Source organism: Mustela nigripes, chromosome 13, assembly GCF_022355385.1.
Source record: "Mustela nigripes isolate SB6536 chromosome 13, MUSNIG.SB6536, whole genome shotgun sequence".
Classification (NCBI taxonomy): Eukaryota; Metazoa; Chordata; class Mammalia; order Carnivora; family Mustelidae; genus Mustela; species Mustela nigripes.
The window spans coordinates 61521253-61535187 of record NC_081569.1 but is presented as its reverse complement, the minus strand read 5'-3'; the positions used below and the strand labels follow the sequence as shown (position 1 = coordinate 61535187).

Genomic DNA, 13935 nt, shown 5'->3' with positions numbered 1-13935 from the left:
ATTTGTTGATCAGAAGGAAATATCCAGCTGGGTAATGTATCTGTTAAGGGCTTAAGGGCTGTAATATCATATGTTAATATGCTATGGAACAAAGTCAGTGAAGATTATTGGCTCCATTTTATCTGTGGTCAGTGAATCATTTCCTTAGGGTGTCCATTCATAAGGCCTTGAGTAGGTTTACCGCAAATTGCACCCTTAACCCCAACCAACTATATATTTCAGAAGATTCTGTTGCTTTCAGGGAGAAGTTGGAGCTGAATGCAAAATAATTACTACCTCTGAAGACATAAATGAAGCCACACATAGGTTAAAACAGGCATACATCATTTCATTGCACTTTGCACATGTTGCGTTTTTTACAGATTGTGGCAACCTTGCATTGGGCGAGTCCATCAGCACCATTTTTTCCACAGCATTTACTTATTTCATGTTTCTGTGTCACATTTTGATAGTTTATGAAATATTTCAAACTTTTTTGTTATTGTTACATTTGTATAGTGATCTCTAATCGGTGATCTTTGATGTTTACTACTATAATTGTCTTGGGGTGCCATGAACCCTACCCATGTAATGAAAAACTTAATCTATAAATGTTGTGTGCATTCTCACTGCTCCACTGACCAGCCATTTCCTATCTCTCCCTCTTCTTCAGCCTCCTTATCCCTTGAAACACAATAATCTTGAAATTAGGTCAGTTAATAATCCTACAGTGACCTCTAAGTGTTCAAGTGAAAATAAGAGTTTCATGTCTATCACATTAAATCAAAAGCTTTCTAGAAATGATTAAACTTAGTGAGGAAGGCCTGCCAAAAGCCAAGATAGGCTGATAGCTAGGCCTCTTCTGCCTAATAGTTAGTCAAGTTGTGAATGCAAATGGTTAAGTTCTTGAAGGAAATTAGAAATGCTACTCTAGTGAACATATGAGTGATTAGAAAGCAAAACAGCCTTATTGCTGATATGGAGAAAGTTTTAGTGGTCTTTTTTTTTTTTTAAGATTTTATTTATTTGACAGAGAGAGCTCACAAGAAGGCAGAGAGGCAGGCAGAGAGAGAGAGAGAGAGAGGAGGAAGCAGCTCCCCACTGAGCAGAGAGCCCGATGCAGGGCTTGATCCAAGGACCTTGAGATCAGGACCTGAGCCAAAGGCAGAGAGGCTTAACCCACTGAGCCACCCAGGCACCCCTTTTAGTGGTCTTAATAGAAAATCAGACCAGCCACAGCATTCCCTGAAGCCAAAGACTAATCCAGAACAAGGTCCTGACTCTTGAATTCTGCAAAGGCTGAGAGAGATTAGGAAGTTTCCAAAGAAAAGTTTGAAGCTAGCAGAGGTTGGTTCATGAAGTTTAAGGAAAAGCCTTCATTGTAACACAAAAGTACAAGGTGAGGCAGCAAGTTATCCAGAAGATCTAGCTTCTGAAGGTGGCTGCTACACTAAACAACAGATTTTCAGTGTAGACAAAACAGCCTTCTATTGGAAGAAGAGTCATCTAGGATTTTCATAGCTAGATAGGAGAAGTCAATGCCTGGCTTCAAAGCTTCAAGGGACAGATTGACTCTCTAGTTAGAAGTTACTGTCGCCGGTGACTTGAAGCTGAAACCAGTGATCATTTACCACTCTGAAAATCTTAGGGCCCTTAAAAATTATGCTAAATCTACTCTGCCTGTGCTCTCTAAATGGGACAACAATACCCAGATGACAGCACATCTGTTTACAACATGGTTTACTGAATATTTTAAGCCCACTGTTAGGACCTACTGATCAGAAAAAAAAAAAAAAAAAAAAAGATTCCTTTCAAAACATGAGTGCACGCTGACCATGCACCTGGTCACCCAAGAGCTCTGTTGGAGATGTACAATGAGATTAATGTTTTCATGCCTGCTTACCACTACCTCCATTCTGCAGCCATGGGTTAAGATGTCATTTCAACTTTCAAGTCTCACTGTTTAAGAAATAAGAAATTTTGTAAGGCAGTTGCTGCTGTAGATAGTGATTCCTCTGATAACTCTGGGCAAACTAAATTGAAAACTTTCTGGAAAGGATTTACCATTCTAGATGTCATTAAGAACATTAGTGATTCTTGGGAAGAAGTAAAAATATTATCACTAACAGAGGAGTCTGGAAGAACTTCTCAACCTCTTGGATGACTTTGAGGGCTTTAAGACTTCAATGGAAGAACTAACTGGAGATGTGGTGGGAATAGCAGGAGAACTAGAATAAGAAGTAGAGCCTGAAGATATGACTGAGTTGCTGCCAGCTCATGATAAAACTGTAATGGATGACCAGTTGCTTCTATGGCTGAGCAGAGAAAATAGCTTCTTGAGATGGAATCCACTCCTGGGGAAGATGCTCTGAAGATTATTGAAATGACTACAAGTGACTTAGACTATTCCATAAACTTAGCTGATAAAGCTGTGGCAGAGTTTGAGAGGCTTGACTCCAGTTTTGAAAGAAGTTCTGTAGGTAAAATGCTGTCAAACAGTGTCATGTGGAACAGAGAAATCACTTGTGAAAGGAATAGTCAATCACTGTGGCAGAGTCGTTATTGCCTTATCTTAAGAAATTGTTACAGCCACCCCCTTTGTTTACCAGCAACCACCCTGGGTCGTCAGCAGCCATCAGCATTGAGGCAAGACCCCCAACAGCAAAAAGATTACACTTAATTAATGAAAGCTGAGGCGATGGTTAGGATCTTTCTTTTTTTTTTTTTTTTTTAAGATTTTATTTATTTATCAGAGAGACAGAGGGGGAGAGAGCGAGCACAGGCAGACAGAATGGCAGGCAGAGGCAGAGGGAGAAGCAGGCTCCCCGCCAAGCAAGGAGCCCGATGTGGGACTCGATCCCAGGACGCTGGGACCCTGACCCGAGCCGAAGGCAGCCGCTCAACCAACTGAGCCACCCAGGCGTCCCAGATGGTTAGGATCTTTTAGTAATAAAGTATTTTCAATTAAGGCATGTATATTGTTTTCTTAGACATAATACTATTGTACACTTAATACTATTGTTTGGTATAGTGTAAACATAATTTTTATATGCACTGGGACACCAAAAAAGTCATTTGACTCACTTTATTGCAATATTTGCCTTATCGTGGTGGTCTGGAACCCAGCCTGTAGTATCTCTGAGCTGTGCCTGTAAAAATGATGTATTAGTTTTTCATTTTTACCTGCAAAGTACAACACATAGACTTTACTATTAAAGAAAGTTTTACATTCTATAACATTGTCAGTTTGCCCAGTCAAAAGACCATCAAAGCACAGTGAACTTATTCATATATATTAACTATTTCTGTGCGAAATGGCTGCTTTTGTGTAAATATAAACAGGATATAAAGCAGAGAGACAGCATATAGTCTTGGGTCCTTAGAGACCTTAAGTAGGTGAGCTTATCACCTTCTTTCCTATGTGGCAATTTGTGTTAATAACTAGAGACTTATAAATGGAGAAAATACAAGGTGTTCTGGAGCGTGTTCTTATATTTACATTTCATAGGTATTTCTGAAATGCACAGAGCTCATATTCCTTAAAATAATGAAATGAAAGCTATAGTACTAGATTCAGGAAGAGCTGGAAAATGTTCCAACTTTCCCACCTTAGGTACAAAAATCTTTTTGTTGATCGAGTTTGCACAGGAGTAGAAGAGTTGAGCAAATAGAAATTTTTTTTTCACATTCACCACTTAGTTATGTCTATAATCTAAAGAAGACTATTGTGAGGGGTGCCTGGGTGGCTGAGTCAGTTAGGTTTCTGCTTTTGGCTCAGGTTATGCTCCTAGGGTCCTGGGATCAAGTCCTGCATCGGGCTCCCTGCTCAGGGGGGAGTTTGCTTCTCCCTCTGCCTGCTGCTCCCCATGCTTGTGCTCTCCCTCTCTCTCTCTGTCAAATAAATAAATAAAACCTTAAAAAAAAAATAAGTTGCACATGGCTAATACCTCATCCAGTAGCCTGCTATTGCTTGCTCTGACAGCAGATGTAGAGAGAGGAGCTGTTTTGCTCTTTACCAGGAATCTTTTATTCATGTCTCAATTAGAATAATGGATGACACTTGCTTTTGGAAAGTGTTATGGTGTTTTGGGAAATGATATCCAAGTTTATCAGTACTTTGTATTTATGTACAAGGGTGTCTTCCCAGCTGGCTTTTAAGTCCTGGAAGTATAACCATGTCTTCTTTTTTTTATCCCACACTGTCCTTGCACTGTGCCTGGCACCTAAATTTTCAACAAATGTTAGGAAAATTGAACTGAATCCTAGTTTGCCTAACAGTCTCCTACTAAGGAAATCTAAGAAAAATCAATTTGTCAGTGCATGAATACTGTTTTCTATCTGTTAAACTAAACTAGGTGAAGCTATCAGAATTATAGCCGAGATTGAAACAGAAATCTTATTACGAAAACGTTTTTATTATTAGATTCTGAAACAGTATAGCAACCGTAAGAGAAAAAAAGATGCTGGGCCATGAATCTCCTCAGGTCAATAAAATTCTATGGATCGATACACATCCACACGGAGACACACACATACGCACATGAGGGCATGTAAAACTGGTGAAATTTGATAAGCTCTGTGGATTGTACCCATGTCACGTTCCTGGTTTTGATACTGTAGTCTAGCTGTCCAAGGTGTTACTATTGGAGCACACCGGGTGAAGAGGACTTCTCTGTACTATTTTTTTTTTAAAGATTTTATTTATTTATTTGACAGAGAGAGATCACAAGTAGGCAGAGAGGCAGGCAGAGAGAGAGAGAGGGAAGCAGGCTCCCTGCTGAGCAGAGAGCCCGACGTGGGACTCGATCCCAGGACCCTGAGATCATGACCTGAGCCGAAGGCAATGGCTTAACCCACTGAGCCACCCAGGCGCCCTCTCTGTACTATTTTTGTAATTTTCTATGAATCTTTATTTTAGATTAAAAGTAAAAAAAAAAGAAAAAGCTAGACCAACAGTTTCAGAAATGTAGGTAGTGATTAGAAACATTCAGTTCTGTTGTGGCGACCTTATAATTTAAACAATCCTTTTTAAAGTGTTTTGAGAAAGGCACATGTCTCTGAAGAGTGTGTAGGAAGATCTTAACCTTGAATTCCACCTGTAGACTACACTGGTAGGTGACACAGTTACTAGTTAATAGGAAACTAAGATAGCATCAGATTGGATAAAGAAGAACCCTTGGTTGCCTTTGCACATTATTGTCACAGTAAGGATACCCAGCAGTGGCACAGTAGTAGTGGGGTAGTGTTATTATTCCCATTTTATGGAGATTTAGTTTAGACCCGTTGCCTGGGAAAACTCGTGCTGCTGGAAGTGGTGCCTGAACCCAATTTCTGGATCATTCAAAAAAGCCGAAGCTCTGTTCGTTTTTCACCATCTTGACTTCTTTGGAGAGGTGGCCACAAATAGAGCAGCCACTGTGAAATAAATACTAACATGACTGGTTCATAAAAATGCAGAGAAAGAACTAAAAAGTTATATGAAGAATTATTTGAAATCTTTGTCAGCAATTAGTAGAATCATGTGATCCTGACATAAGAACATAAAAGTATCTTTATTAGAGTGTCCCAGTTATGTTAAGCGTTGTTTAGCAAGTTGAGAAGACTAATAAAACCCATAAATATCCACAATGGTGGGAGCCTGAAACTAAAATGTGTCAAGCAGCCAGTTCATACAGTGTGCCACAACATTGCTGAAATCAGAGGATACAATAGAGAGGAAATCCACAGCTGACCAAGCTTCTTATTAATCCTGTTAATCTCTTTCTAGTTTTAGGAATGGGACTTTAAACAGAGGTTACATCAGAATGCAGCAGGCTTGCCTCTTGCTTCAGAGGACTTAGCTGTTTTAGGATTCCCCTGACTCTGATGACACTGGAGTTAAATTTCTCAGAAGGCATAGCTGGGCTGTTAGGGAAACAAAACAATCAGAGTTTGAGCTAGAAACAAGGGGAAACCTCCCATAAATTAGAGGGCCAGGGAGTGTCTCTCTGTTTCTTTTGTTCTGTGCCTTCCATATTTCTGCCTTCTGCTGCTGGTCTCCTTTACCACCATCTTAGTAACAAACTTTTTTTTATCTGAGGCCCAGCGGCTTATGCTACAATTTCTAAGACATACGCTAATACTATGGTAAATTTAAGAAAATAATTCATAGTAAAAGGACATCTGGCATATAAACTGCTTAGGATCATTCCCTTGGCAGTCCAGTCTGGGCAGTGCATTTAGTGGCAGCAGTCTAAGTGCTCACACAGCAAGGCAGGTGCTGCCTCCTGGGTAGGGACTCGTCCTTCAGGAGGCATGCAGCCCACTCTGCAAGAACCTCCATTTCCAGAGTCAGGAGAGAGGACTTCAAGATCTGCGACTTTTATCCCCATATGCTGGGTCTTAATCCATCCTCCTTTCTTGTGTGTTTTCTGTAGCCCTCTAACTTTGACAATTTAGGGAAATCTATGCTATAATATAGGTAACTTAAGTCAACAAAAATATGACCAGAACAGAAATTCCCAGGTTTTGTAACCATGCCTTTTCCAATTCCTTTGATCTTTTTAGTTTCCTTTTCTCCATTTTTTTTTTTTTCCGGGAATCTTGCAATAGATATTCTCACAAGTGTTTGTTCTCAAAATGTTTTTAGAGTCACTAAAGGTTCTGCACTTATAATTCTTACATAGGTTCCCTGCCATCATCACCAGGCAATTCCCTGGGCACCAGCTGGGTTTCCTGCAATTCAACTCACTGTTGACACTATCCATCCAGAGATAAATGGCATCAAATTCCACAGGTTAAGGACTCAATCCCAGAAAACCACCCTCCGCTTCAGATTTCGATCCCAAGTCCTGGTTGTCACCTGTACTTCTGACTGACCTATCACTATAATTCAGAGGTCCCTACAACCCCTTCTTTGGGTTTGATTAACTTCCTAGAAGAGCACTCAGGACTTGAGAAACCAGTTTTCTCACCAGATTACTGGTTCATTACAAAGGGTATAATTTCAAAACAGCCAGATGGAGAAGACGCATAGGGCAAGGTATGAGGAAAGGGTTTGGAGCCTCCAAGCCCTCTCCGAGGGCATCACTCTCAGCACCTCCATTATGTTCACCAACCAGGAGCTCTCCAAAACCCATCCTTTTGGGGTTTTGTGGCGGCTTCTTTATGTAGGCACAGTTGATTAAATCATTCGCCATTGGTGATTGATTAATCTTCTAGCCCCTCTCCTCTTTAATGGATGCCATGGGATAGGAAAGTTTCAACTCGCTAATCACAGGGTTGGTTCCTCTGGTAACCAGCCCCTATCCATAGGTGCTTTCCAAAAGTCACCGTATTAACAAAAACTCAGTGGTGGTGGAAAGGGGCTTGTTACGGATAAAAAGCGAGCCATTTTACCTTTATGGCTCTGACATGGTTTCGGGAACTTGGGACTACAGATCAACTATTATAATAAAAGATACTCCTATTCTTTTCTCTCAGGAAATTTTAAGCGTTTGGGGACCTGTGACCCAGCAACTGTGGACAAATACCAAATATATATAAAAAATATATTTTGGTTATGCAGTTGACCAAACTTATTTCTTATAAATCAAAATACTGCATTCTTATATAAGCTACTGTGTTAGATATTAGGATGAACAAGATCAGACAAGTGCCAGCCTCTCGTAGCTTCCAGTCTCGGTAAAAGAGAGAAACCAAATAAATAATCAGAAATAACTTTTACAATTTACAATTGATAGCATTTGGCCATCTTGTTCAGATGTTCTCTTCGGTAAGCCTCTGAAACTACACACACTTGGTTTTTCTGTCTCACTAGCCACTTCTCCTTGCTTTGCTTTAGTAAGTCTTCTTTCTAACTAAATGTTGGAGTGCCTTAGACCTTTGCCCTTGGACCTCTTTGCTACCTACTCTCCTTAGGTGATATCCAGTCCTATTGCTTTAAATAATACCTATTCATGTCTATATGCTGATGACTCTCAAGTTTGTAGTATACCCTTTTCTCCCTAAACTCCCTAAAAACTCTCAGTGTCCTAGTCCTCAAACTCTCTGCTTTCCATTTCAGTAAATGACACCACCATTTATTACCCAATGGCTCAGGACAGAAATCTAAATTATTATTTATTCTTGGATACTAATAGGGTAAGAGAAATGATGAGGAGAGAATGAAGCTATAATCATAAAATTAAAAATCAGTAACAGTAGAGGGCAGTTTTTGTGAGATCATTATCTACATCACATCAGAGTTTGGAATTAATTTTATTTTTTTATTATGCTATGTTAGTAAAAGGACACATCAGTCCAGTCTGGGCAGTGCAGGGCATCACTCTCAGCACCTCCATTATGTTCACCAACCAGGAGCTCTCCAAAACCCATCCTTTGTGGGGTTTTAGTTTTTGATAATAGTGTTCCTTGATTCATTGTTTGTGTATAACACCCAGTGTTCCATGCAATATGAATTTTGGAATTTGAAGGCAAGAAAATGAGGGGGCACCTGGCTGGCTCAGTCTTAGAGCATGCAACTCTTGATTTTGGGGTTGTGAGTTCAAGCCCCATGTTAGGTGGAGAGATTACTTTAAAAAAATCTTTTAAAAAAAGACAAAAAATGAAATATTTAATATAAACCAAATAAAGTGGCAGAGTTCTTTGTGATAATATGTACATACACCCATACTACATACAGCTGAAGAATTTTTCAATCCCCTCAGAACTGTAAGAAAGCCCAATGAACTTCTGTAGACCCCTTAATCTAGATATAACAGCTGTTAACATTGCTCACTTATTTAAGCCGAACCATATAAAAATAACTCCTTTTTGACAAAAAAAATTATTAAATGGTTAAAACTGAATACATATCTTTCACATACAACACAAACTTCCTTTTTTTTTTTTTAAGATTTTATTTATTTATTTGACATCAGAGACTACAAGTAGGCAGAGAGGCAGGCAGAGAGAGAGAAGGAAGCAGGCTCTCTGAGGAGCAGAGAGTCCAATGTGGGGCTTGATCCCAGGACCCTGAGATCATGACCTGAGCCGAAGGCAGAGGCTTTAACCCACTGAGCCACCCAGGCGCCCCCAACACAAACTTCCTTTTCCACACCATCTGAAAGTAGGTTTTAGATAAGATGCTTCATCATATATCTTATAAAAACAAAGATATTCTCCTATATAACTACAAACCAGTACCTCAGCTGAGAAAAATCAGTATTAATTCAATATCATCATCCACATATAGTCCTTTTTCAAATTCCCCTATTTGTACCATCTGGGGTTTTTTTTAAATCCCCTACAAAACTACTTTGTGAACATGGCAGCTTTCTCTTAAAGAATAAAATGACAATGCTGATTATTACCTTACTCTAGTTTTTTTCTTTATGGTATAGCTTCTGACATCCGTGTTTGACAATAGCATCAAGACCTTTGGAGTAATTGAGAGTGATCCTTTTGACTGGGAGAAGACTGGAACAGATGGCTCCCTGACCACTACTACTACTTCTACCACCCCTCAGCTGCACACCCGCCTGACCCCCGCGGCCATCGGGTATGTCCCATGCAGATTATTTAGCAGTGGATTTCTTAGGTGCACTGTGTTTGTAGAGACTTCTGTTATTTCCTCCAGATCCTTCAGATGACAAAGTGCTGAGACAGAGGAGAAAGCCTATGAATTTCTTTGCATTAACATTGCTTTTATATATGTCTTTGTTCACATTTTCTTTTCTTAGAAAGTATTTATAGATCATACTTTGAAATGGGAGCTTCAAGCTTGTATGATTTCTTGATGTCAGATTTACAGTGGCTTTTCAAAATGAGAAGGAATTGTTTGCATTTACTTTTTTTTTTTTAAGATTTATTTACTTGAGAGAGAGAGAGAGCCAGGGGAGGGGTAGACAGATAGAGATAGACAGAATCCCAAGTGGACTGCCCACTGAGCCCATAGCAGGGCTCTATCCCATGACCCTGAGAGCATGACCTGAGCTGAAAATTAAGAGTCAAGTGCTTAACCAACTGAGCTACCCAGGCATCCCAGTTTGCATTTACTTCTAAAGAATATATGGGACCTGGAAAGAATGAGCCACAGTTGCACCTAACTGTACTGTGTTTAAGTTTAATATGAACAAAAAATGTAGCTTGTTCTCTATGAAAGTGATTTAGTTTACAAAGTATATTAGGAACAGATTATGATGTATTTCTATCATCTTGTGTTTGTTTTCTTCTCTTCATGCATTAAATACAGTTGCTTTTGTTTGTTATTAAATAGATGGGGGGGGTCGTTCTCCACCCCCCCCCCATCTGTTTTTACCTGCTCTGGTTGCTTTAAAATGTTTGGGTAACAAAGAAAAAAAGTAATTAGGGAAAAATCATCTTATAATTGGGGAAGTTTATCACTAATCCATTGTTTGATTTTATATTAAAAATTGGGATCACTAGAGCTTATTGAATCAGAAAAGCTTACATGGACTTGTTTAACTAGGTATGATATCCTTGATTAGCTAGTCTAAGAGTTCTTAAGTGAGGGGCCCTGACTAGCTAGATTAGAATCATCACAAAGATTTGTTTAAAGTACTCATTAAAATAAATAAATAAAATCTTTTAAAAAACAAACAAACACATGAGATACTCCTAACACTAGCTGAGTGAATCATCCAACACTAAGTACATACTAGCAACAGAGCTAGAGCCTTTCTAAAATTTTGATTCTTGTTTTCATACCTTTGTTCTCCTTCTCCTTTGATTGTTGTTAGAAGTAGGTGAGTCTCAAACTTGTAGAAATCCAGATGATAAGGAGTTCAGGGTAACTGAAGTCAGTGAAGACAGTTTAAGTTCCCATCTCCCAATTTTTTCTCCTAAAATAAAGCAATAATGAGAAAGAAGAAGTAAAACTATGCAAAAACCACATCCTCAACATAATTTGAAGATAAAGGATACCTAGCCTAAACTCCAAAATAAGTAAAAAGAGAAACCAAAACCACCAACTCTCTCGCGCTCCCGCCTCACTCAACTCTTCCCCAAGGCTTTAAAAGGCAGATCAATAAAAACCGTGCAGAGGAAGAGAATTTGAAATAGGACTTAAGGTTGATTTTAAGCCAACACCAGAAAAACTAATCCCATCCTACAAATGTAATTACTAGAAAGTGTTCAGGTAGACAGAGAGGTAAAAATAGGCATGATTCAAAACATACAGCTTATGGAAGAAAGAAAGAAGAAAAAAGGAAGGAGAAAATGCCTTTTATCAGTTGAGCAGTGAAGGAAAAAACATTTATGTTTTGGATCCAATCAGGAGAGAGAAACTGCATAGTAATTTGAACAGGGGAAGATGATACAAGGAATTAGTAGCTATAATACAGAACTGGAGTAATGTGGGATAGACTAATAGGAAGAAGAGAAGACAGGAATAGCAAATACCAAGTAAAGCTCCTACTTTAGGGGCTGAGATTAAGCATCCCAAGACAGAGCCCCACCAGCCCCAGGGCTGAGTCCTGACCTTGTTGGAGAGCATATGTCTGTTGCTTACTGGATGGCGGGGAAGTCACTCTGATGCCTGGTAGAATTTGCTGAAAATCTGCCCTCTGGAACTTAATGGGAATCTATTCTCTGGGGTGGCAGAGAAGGCTATTTACTTTCTTCTAGATAGTGGGAATTGCTCAGGGAAGCTGTTGGTTGCTGCGGTCTTTGTGCTGCAAGAGACAGGTGCTGAAGATGCTGGGATGTGGCAGGATCCTTGTGCCAGGGAGAGCCACACGCACTGGAGAGACTACCCAAGCGGCACGCTGGAACCCACAGCAGAGCACTCTCCTCCTGCAGTGTCTCTCCAGTGCCCTCTACTGACAGAGCTCCAGGGCTAGCTAGCAAAGGAAAATAGCTAAAGGGCTCAGATCTACTTTCATAGAACTGGCAAAAAAGATGAATTTCAAGTTGAAGGCAGTACATCAATAATCACAGAAGGGCAAAGGGGAAGTAAAATTTAACAGCCTACAAAAGGGAGAACTATGAAATCAGAGGATACTATGTCTCTCTGACCATCAAAATCCCCTAAATTGTTTGGACTTTGCCACATTGACAGAAGAGGGCACTAATTAAACTTCGAATCTCATGAAATACTCTAATACCACAAAAATGAACAGATTTGAAGTGAAAGATTTCAAAGATCCATACAGTGTTACTGAAAAAAATCAGAAGAGAAAATCTAATTCATGCTAAGGAAATTTCCCCTCAGAGAAGTAGCCATGAAGAAGAAGAAAACTATAAAATAAACCCCAAATGGAAGCAAATATACTTGTGCATTCAAAGATAAAGACAACTACCTTGAATCAGAAAGTTAAAAACTAAGAACAGAAATAGACCACAAGGTAGAGGGGGATGGGAGAAAAAGGAAAAGGAGAAGAGAGAGGAAGAAATGAGAGTTGATTGAGGTCAGGAAAGAAATGGAAGAAAAAGATGTCTTAGAAGTGAAAAAATTATAAAGTTGCACAAAGGAGAGTAGACGCAAATGAAAATTTAATTAAGGGCATTGAATAAAGGCAGAAGGGGGAAAAAAGTCCTAAGAGAATGTAGAAGGACTAAAGGGGTGCCTGGGTGGCCCAGTCCTTTAAGTGTGTAACTCTTGATTTCAACTCAGGTCATGATCTCTGGGTGGTGAGATTGAGCCCTGTATCCACCTCCACACTTAGTGTGAAGTCTGCTTAAGATTCTCTCTCACCAGGGCACCTGGGTGGCTCAGAGGGTTAAGCCTCTGCCTTCAGCTCAGGTCATGATCTCAGGGTCCTGGGATCGAGCCCGGAATAGGGCTCTCTGCTCAGCGGGGAGCCTTGCTTTCCCCTTTCTCTCTGTCTGCCTCTCTGCCTGCTTGTGATCTCTCTCTCTCTCTCTCTCTCTCTCAAATAAATAAATAAATAAATAAAACCTTTAAAAAAAAAAGAAGTTTCTCTCACCTTCTACCCCTTCTCCCCCCAACAACAACAACAACAAAAACATTTAAAAGGACTAGAGAGAAAGTAGTGCAAATGGAATGCAGACAAGGGATAGCACTTGTTCGAGTCCCTAAAGGACAATACCACTGAAACCTGAGAAACTCAGTGGCAAGGTGAAATAAGAAAGTGGGACCAAGAGCATTTTTTTTTTTAAGATTTTTACTTACTTATTTAACAGAGACACAGTGAGAGAGGAAACACAAGCAGGAGGAGTGGGAGGGGAGGAAGCAGGCTTCCTGTGGGACTTGATCCCAGGACCCTGGGATCATGACCCGAGCCCAATGTGGGACTTGATCCCAGGACCCTGGGATCATGACCCAAGCCGAAGGCAGACGCTTAACTGACTAAGCCACCCAGGTGCCCCTTTAATACGGTGTTTATTAATATTTAGTCCTGAGAATCCCGTAAGTCACTTTTAGGAAGCAAAAATTACAGAGGATCCAGGGAGGCATAGCTAGAAACACACGAGTAATTGGAGATCCTAATATGTTACTCAGTACAAGACAGATCAAGTGAACAAAGAATAAGAAATAGACAAAGAATAGGATCAATAAGATAGATCTTTAACTCTACACCCTGATAATAGAGCTTGTGCCTTCTGCTCAAGTGCCTCTGGAACATTAATATAAATTGATCAGTTATTAGGTCATCAGGAAAGCATATAAGTAGACCCATAAAACACCAGTATTATACTATCTGATCACACTACAGTAGAACTAGACATTTCCAACAAGAACAAAAATGTCAAAAGCCCATCCTTCTGGAAACTTAGAAACCTATCAAAGTACTCTTTTTTTTTTTAAACATTTAAAGCTAAACATTTAAAGAGGGAGATTCTTGGTATTAAATAAGGAGCTACATATTGTCAGTATGTCCTATTACTGATTGTATTAATGTTGTTAATCGGGCTAGAATGATATTAGCTAGGTTTCTCCGCTGTGAAGTTACTATCTTCACTTTGTAAGAAGTATTTTGTGGGAAGATACTTTGAGACAATTCGAATAAACTT

At 39.6% G+C, this 13935-nt stretch overlaps 1 protein-coding gene across 2 annotated transcripts in view; it reads left to right on the top strand.

The window, feature by feature from the left end:
- The window catches only part of TTBK2 (tau tubulin kinase 2), a 177395-nt gene that overhangs the window by 124360 nt on the left and 39100 nt on the right, over window positions 1-13935 (top strand). For both annotated transcript variants that reach the window (XM_059372637.1, XM_059372638.1), the window contains one exon: window positions 9342-9499. In XM_059372637.1, the coding sequence (XP_059228620.1) occupies window positions 9342-9499 (158 nt within the window). The remainder of the gene's footprint in view (window positions 1-9341; window positions 9500-13935) is intronic.